Source organism: Ascaphus truei, chromosome 2, assembly GCF_040206685.1.
Source record: "Ascaphus truei isolate aAscTru1 chromosome 2, aAscTru1.hap1, whole genome shotgun sequence".
NCBI classification, from domain to species: Eukaryota; Metazoa; Chordata; class Amphibia; order Anura; family Ascaphidae; genus Ascaphus; species Ascaphus truei.
The window spans coordinates 386,516,781-386,524,190 of record NC_134484.1 but is presented as its reverse complement, the minus strand read 5'-3'; the positions used below and the strand labels follow the sequence as shown (position 1 = coordinate 386,524,190).

Here is a 7,410-nt window from a genome sequence, read left to right as displayed (position 1 = left end):
TGCTTAGGAGGGTTCACCTTGACGTGGTAGCAGGCTTATAATTCCTTGGCCAATGGATTAGACTAAGAACCCTTATGTTATATTTAGTTTCACTGCACCGTGCTGTTTCTGTCACTATGCCTTTAAGAAGTCTGGACGTTCTCAAGTAGCTATTCCCTTATGGGTGTTACCTTGTTCTCTGGACTCTACCTCCCCTGCGATCCCCAGCTGTGCGGCAACTCTCTCCCTTCGTGTTCCCTGTGGATTCCCCACCTCGCGAACGGGTTCTTCCCTTCCCTTTCCCTGGTGCTTCTGTGTGAGGAGCTCAAGCGGGACATACAGAGACTAGCCTGTTGCTATGTCTTTCCTATCCTTGTGGCTTCCCTGTTCATTTGGAATTCCTGTTGCTGACTGTGACAGGGTAAATAAAAGTCACCAGCTATATGCCTGGAAAACCTATGTCTAGTCTGCAGTGCAGCACTGACTAGGTTAACTTCAGCTGGGAACCTCAGGACAATTAGTTGGATCCCAGCTGCCTAATCAAGGTGTGTTAAAAACCCAGGCTGTAGACATATTGTCAGGATTGCCTAGACCTCCTGCCTAGCCATAGCTTCCTTGTCCACTGGGTGTGCTGCTGTCTTCTGTTGGCTCTGGGTTCCTCTGTCTGTCTGTCTTCTTGTTGCTCCTGTCTCTGTCCTTTATAGCTTGCTTCCTGTCTGTTGCTTTTGCCTTTGCTTGCTAGTCAGACTCCTGCAGTATGCTCATGCCTGTCTTTGATCCTGACCTGTTTCCTGTACCTGTACCTGTATTTGAGTCTGCTCACAGTAAAAGCCCTTGCTAGTAATCTGGCTTGTCCCTGGTTATTCCTGCTCCCCGGTCTCAGTCCCTGCTCCCTGTTCTTAGTCCCTGTCCTGTCCTGCCCCGCCTGTCCTGTTCCAGTCTCCTCGTTGCCGACCTCTGCTTGTACCTAACTTCGCTGCCTGCCGCCTGCCTCGGACCCCTGCTTGTACCTGACTTCGCTGCCTGCCGCCTGCCTTGGACCTCTGCTTGTGACCCCTACTACGCTCGTGCTGTTCCGGCCACCGAGATCCTACCCGCCACAGGAGTCTCCCGTGACAGAAAGCAAAGGCCACTTCTGGATCTCGCTGGAACAGATTCTTCTTCTGCCTGCACCCTTTCCTGCCTGCTGCAGCAGACCACATCCGCATGGTTGAAGATAAGTACTTTCGTTTCTTTTTTGGAAATCCAAGTTGGGATTTTGAAAGGTTTTTTTTGTCGTTGCTGCTAAGTGTTCTGCAAGAATTATTGCGTTCATAACGAAAAAACATTTTTTTTCTGAGACTAGAACTGTTACTACCGACTATTGCAGCTTTCTTTGAGATGTTTATTTTTGCAAAGGTTTCTGCAGGGTTTTTTGTGCCACTTTCTCCCTGAGAAGAATTCCCTATTATAAAAAAGACCCTTCCCTGCAGTACCTGTTTTTGCCATTTTGAGACTTTCATTACCTGGACAAGAATTGTCTCTGCATTGTGGGTGGGCCACTGCAGATTTTCAGACTCACATTTCTATTTAGGACGGTTACCTTGATTTACTGCTGTTCACAGGGTCTTCATTTCAAAAGACAAAAGTGCTCCCATTATTTTGTTGCTGCATGCTTTGATTTTCTTGCATCTATAGTTTTTCATATGATTGGTTCTAAGGTTTCAGGTTTACCTGCAAGTTCCCCTAAAGTTTGTTTCTCTGCAACATATGATATCCCTACGCCTGATATCAAAGGTTTCAGATTTGACTGCAGGGTTCTCTGTCTGATATTCCTATGTCAAAAGTTTCAGATCTAACTACAAGTTTACTCTGGATTAGTTTCCTGCTGTCTATGATATTTCTATGCCTGATATCAAAAGTTTCAGATTCAACTGCAGGTTTTCTTTGTCTATATGATATCCCTACGCCTGATGCATAAAGATTTAGATGTAACTGCAGGTTTTCTCTGTCTGTCTGATATCCCTACGCCTGATATCAAAGGTTTCAGATTTGACTGCAGGGTTCTCTATCTGATATTCCTATGTTCAATGTCAAAAGTTTCAGATCTAACTATAAGTTTTCTCTGTATTAGTTTCCTGCTGTCTATGATATTTCTATGCCTGATATCAAAAGTTTCAGATTCAACTGCAGGTTTTCTTTGTCTATATGATATCCCTACGCCTGATGCATAAGGATTTAGATGTAACTGCAGGTTTTCTCTGTCTGTATGATATCCCTATGCCTAATGCCTAAAGATTCAGATATAACTGCAGGTTTCTCTGTCTATGTTTTTTCCTTGCATTTATAATCTCTGTGACTGATGTTAAAGTCTTTAAGGGTCAGCTCTCCTATCTTGTGTCTCTCTGTGTCTAATATTCCTGTTGTTCATTCTAATGCTTCTGTTTTAAAAACACATTTCCTCTTTACTGGTGTCTTGGGAAGTGTGGTTTAATTATGGCTCCCACTCAAACAGTCTTGAGCAGTAAATGTGAACACAGTACCACTGATTCTTCAGAACTTCTCAAAGCAAGGAAGAAGAAGAAGAAGAAGGGAGGCATTACTGTGGAAGTTGCAGAAGGAATTAAGAATGAAAATTTAACCTCAGAGTCTGCATTTGATGAAAGAGATATGCTGCAGCTTAAGGCAACTCACAGACGTAGCCCAAGAATAGTGGAAGAGAAGAAAGATGCTCCTACTCAGACGCTTCAAGCTGCACAGAAAGCGATTGATTGTCTTTATGAACGTTTAGATAAGGAGCAAGAGGCCAAGATTGCACTACAAAGCTGTTTATCTTCAGCAATTGCTAAGTGTGTTCTCCAGGAGAAAGAAAGAGAGCAGTTGGAGAGGGACAGGGTAATCCTGTCAAGTAAGCTGGAGAAGGCCTATGCTGATAATGCGCAGTACCAGAATTTCATGGCTCAAGTTGGCGCAAAACTGGAAGCCTCTGAGGAGAAGAATTGCCACTTCAACATAGAACTACGTTCTTTGAGAGAGATCTTCGAAGGATTAAATAGCAGTTTTGAAATGGTAACCCAGAAGTGCAAGAATCTCTGTGTCCAGGTCAGTGAAGGAGATAAGAAACTCCATGAATTAGGAGAGGAGAAGAAGCAGTTGGCCCAGGAAAAGTTGGATATGCAGACAGCACTGCAGAATGCAGAGAGAGTGCTGCAAGAGGAACGTGTCTCCCTGGAGCGGCGCACTCAGGCAGAGAATATGCTGCAGAGTCAGCTGCGAGAACTACGTGCACATCTGCAGGACGCCAAGGAGAGATGGGTGAATGCTGAAGAGAGACAGCGAGTATTGCAGGAGGAAAGTTTCCAGACTGCCTACAAGATAAAGATGCTGGAAGAGTATTTGAGTACCCAGTGTGTCCCCAAAGAACAGCATGAGGAGCTGAAGGTCACACTGAGCATAACCAGAGCCTCGCTGGAGGAGGAGAGGTCTGGGAGAGCACGGCCCGGTTCTGCCTCCAGCAGAAAGTCTCTTTCAGACTCTGGTTCCACAGAGACATCCCCTCTCAGTCCTCCTGGAGACGTGGGGGAAGTGGGCGACCTGAAGGAGTTTGTTCTGCGCCCCGCGCCACGCGGTGTCACCGTCAGATGTCGGATCAGCCGAGACAAGAAAGTGATGGACCGAGGACTGTACCCCACCTACTATATGCACCTGGAGCGGGACGAAAACCACAAGCTCTTTCTTCTCGCTGGGAGGAAGAGAAAGAAGAGTAAAACGTCCAACTACTTGATATCTATTGATCCGACCGACATGTCCCGGGAGGCGGGCAGTTTTACTGGCAAACTCCGATCCAACCTAATGGGGACCAAGTTTACAGTGTTTGACCGCGGTGTTAGCCCAGCCAGGGCTCAGGGACAGTCAGAGAATGCAGCGTCCCGGCAAGAACTGGCGGCAATTTGCTATGAAACTAACGTCCTCGGGTTTAAGGGTCCCCGGAAGATGGCGGTTCTCATTCCCGGAAAGAATTTCAATCACGAGCGCATCCCTTTCCAGCCACACAATGATTCGGAGAGCCTGCTGTCTAAATGGCAGAACAAGTGTCAGGAGAACATCATCGAGCTGCACAATAAGGCCCCCGTGTGGAATGATGACACTCAGTCTTACGTGTTCAACTTCCACGGGCGTGTCACACACGCATCTGTGAAGAACTTCCAGATTGTGCACGACAATGATCTGGAGTACCCTCTGCCCACTGACAAGCCACCAGAGGTGGGTCACCTTGAGTCGCCGTTTCATCAAGGCCTCCGGGAAGAGCCTGGAGGATCGTCCGGAGAACGCTCCTGAGAGGGGGGAGTAATGTCAGGATTGCCTAGACCTCCTGCCTAGCCATAGCTTCCTTGTCCACTGGGTGTGCTGCTGTCTTCTGTTGGCTCTGGGTTCCTCTGTCTGTCTGTCTTCTTGTTGCTCCTGTCTCTGTCCTTTATAGCTTGCTTCCTGTCTGTTGCTTTTGCCTTTGCTTGCTAGTCAGACTCCTGCAGTATGCTCATGCCTGTCTTTGATCCTGACCTGTTTCCTGTACCTGTACCTGTATTTGAGTCTGCTCACAGTAAAAGCCCTTGCTAGTAATCTGGCTTGTCCCTGGTTATTCCTGCTCCCCGGTCTCAGTCCCTGCTCCCTGTTCTTAGTCCCTGTCCTGCCCCGCCTGTCCTGTTCCAGTCTCCTCGTTGCCGACCTCTGCTTGTACCTAACTTCGCTGCCTGCCGCCTGCCTCGGACCCCTGCTTGTACCTGACTTCGCTGCCTGCCGCCTGCCTTGGACCTCTGCTTGTGACCCCTACTACGCTCGTGCTGTTCCGGCCACCGAGATCCTACCCGCCACAGGAGTCTCCCGTGACACATATGAAGCTGGCTGTTGAGGAGAGAGGAGTAAGCTACTGAAAAGATTACTGAAACAAGGTCTGTTATTCAAAGTACATGAATTATGAACTGTCTGTCTCCTGCATAGAAAAGGGTAGCTGCCTGATTTTAACACTGTCTGCTAAAGAGAAACTGTTTTGTTTTGTCTGCTGAAGAAAAAGCCATTTTTCTTTTGTTTGCTGATGAAAAGCTATTTTTGTTTTGTGTGCTGTATAACTTTTAAGGCTAAATAAATAAGCCTTGTCAAGAAACCCGCGTGTGTAGTTGCATGTACCCTGCAACACTGACCCTATACCGTGACTCCGACTTTGCTGCTTTCCACCTGCCCTGACCTTTTGCCTGGATTCTGCACCACTGCCGCCTGCTCTGACTCTGTGCCTGCTTACCGACCACGGATATTCCAACCTGGAATAATTGGCATCTCTTCCTCAACTCTGCAGGTCCGCTTCCTGATCGGAGATAAGCATCATCACAAGGGCATTTTCAGTAAACTTCGATAAGTCTTATCGACAGTTTTGAGCACTTTTCTAGCGAGTTTGCAATGGTAGATATTCAGAAAGCTTCCCATTTGGTAGCACTCTCACAATGTCAAACAGAGCGGTTGGTCAAAATATTTTCAAACTCGCATTTAAAAAAAAACACAAGCTATTCAGGTAGCTCCAAGATGCACACTGTCACGGTAGCTTGGACAGGCTGTAATTTACACCAAAACTATATATAAATATATATATATACCTGGGTTTGAACTGGGACGAGACTTAGATATGATAAAATGTAATTTATTCCTTGATAAAGGTGAACACAACAGATATGTACAAATATCAGGCAAAATATAGACACTTACTTAAAGATTATGGCAAGAAAGACATCAGGATTACAGACTGGCCACTTCTCCCATATTTCAGTTGACATAACAGCAAAACAGGCAGGGCACATGCATGGCATTTCTTCTCAGCAATCAAGATGGTATAGCACAACAGGCCTGATGACATGCAGGCATGAAGATCATTTGCATGAAGAACAATGAAGAACCATGAAGAACTTTCCATGAACAACATGGATAAAAGGGTGGCTCTGACTTATATATCATTTTAACCCTTGCATCCCAGCTTACGGCACCGTGCCGTCTAGTAAAATCTCCTTTGAAGCTTTTGAAGCTGACTTTGGGCTACCAGGGTCCAGTGTGAAAAGTTACACTTACTCTGGTTAATTCCTTGTGCCTTCTTCTCGCATAACCAATTAGGTAATCACTCTCTTGATCACTTATGTATCACACCTAAGCCCAGACCTCTCTGATGATATACACTTCCAGTGAGGAAGCTTGCATATCAAACGTGAATAGACCCAGTTGGTCCTGGTACGCATTACAAAGGCAGGCAGAGGTTATTAGCATTTGCCTGTACATTGTAAGACTGCCCCAGAGAGGCACAAATATCAAAATTATATGTCCCCCTTCTGACAAAGTTATATGTTTCATATGTGGGTACTTGGGGGGTTTCCCCGGAGGCTGCACCCCCAGACTCAGGGGCTGGCTGCAAACAGGTATTAACATACTGTACACTAAAAAACCCTTCTGCTTTTCACATTCAACTTCAATTAAGCCCTTTGAAGTCCAGGTTTCCTGAAAAGACACAATACAGTGGAATTTCATTAAACTGTAGCTTATTAACCCCTTATGATCCAGTGGGTGGGTTATGCAGACACTGACCCAGCAACAATACATTTTACACAGGGGAATAAGCATTTTCATGTTATAACAAGGGTTAAATCACATTTCTGGACCTCAGCCCAGTTAACCCCTTGTCTCCCTGGCGAGGTTAGAGGGGGGCCCTTGGGGAGTAACCCCGTTAATCCTGGGCCAAACCCTCACTATCGTCACACCTCCCCCGCTCAAGGGGCCCTGGTACCCCAGCGGCCTCCCCCTGGCCCTGGGATACCACTGGCGCTCTTGACGCACTCAATACGTCCTGAGGGATTGGCCTGGCAAAATTGTCCTCCAATTACCAGTACACAGTGGATTGTAAAGTCCAGATCCTGCAACGCCGGGCATTCTCCTTTGCCTCCCTCTGCCCCCCACCCAGTGCCTTGTGAACCAAGTCCATGGTGAAAGGGGCTCCTGTGCAGACTATGCTGCACATTGCCCAGAAACTGGCATGTCTCTGCACCAACAGGAGACCAGCTATCAAGCACAGACCGTCGCTTTCCTGTCAACCAAGTCTGGGAAAGGGTTATGTCACCATTCTGTAGGGACCCTACCTGCCCTGGCTCTGTGCCACCCTGTAGCTGCTCCGCTATACTCCTGACTCTCCTCCCTGGCTGCCTATCGACCCACAGCCCCTCCTTTGGGAACCCTGGGGAATCTGTCAGGGGGGTCACTCCTGGCCCGTCAGAGCAAGGGACTTTCTGCCTACCTAGCCCATCCCTAGCTTCTGCCAGCTGCCTGACACCCCACTGACTTCCTATCTTCCCCTGCTTCCCAGGGTCTCCCTGCCTAGCCTCCCCTAGGCCCAGCACCTCAGCCCCTGCTGATGACTCCTGCTGC

At 47.4% G+C, this 7,410-nt stretch overlaps 1 protein-coding gene across 1 annotated transcript; it reads left to right on the top strand.

The window, feature by feature from the left end:
- Nucleotides 1–894: 894 nt before the first annotated feature.
- On the top strand, nucleotides 895–4,832 carry LOC142487608 (uncharacterized). The gene has a single exon (XM_075587204.1). The coding sequence runs from the start codon at nucleotides 2,455–2,457 to the stop codon at nucleotides 4,294–4,296; it is 1,842 nt and encodes a 613-aa protein (XP_075443319.1). The 5' UTR covers nucleotides 895–2,454; the 3' UTR covers nucleotides 4,297–4,832.
- Nucleotides 4,833–7,410: the final 2,578 nt, after the last annotated feature.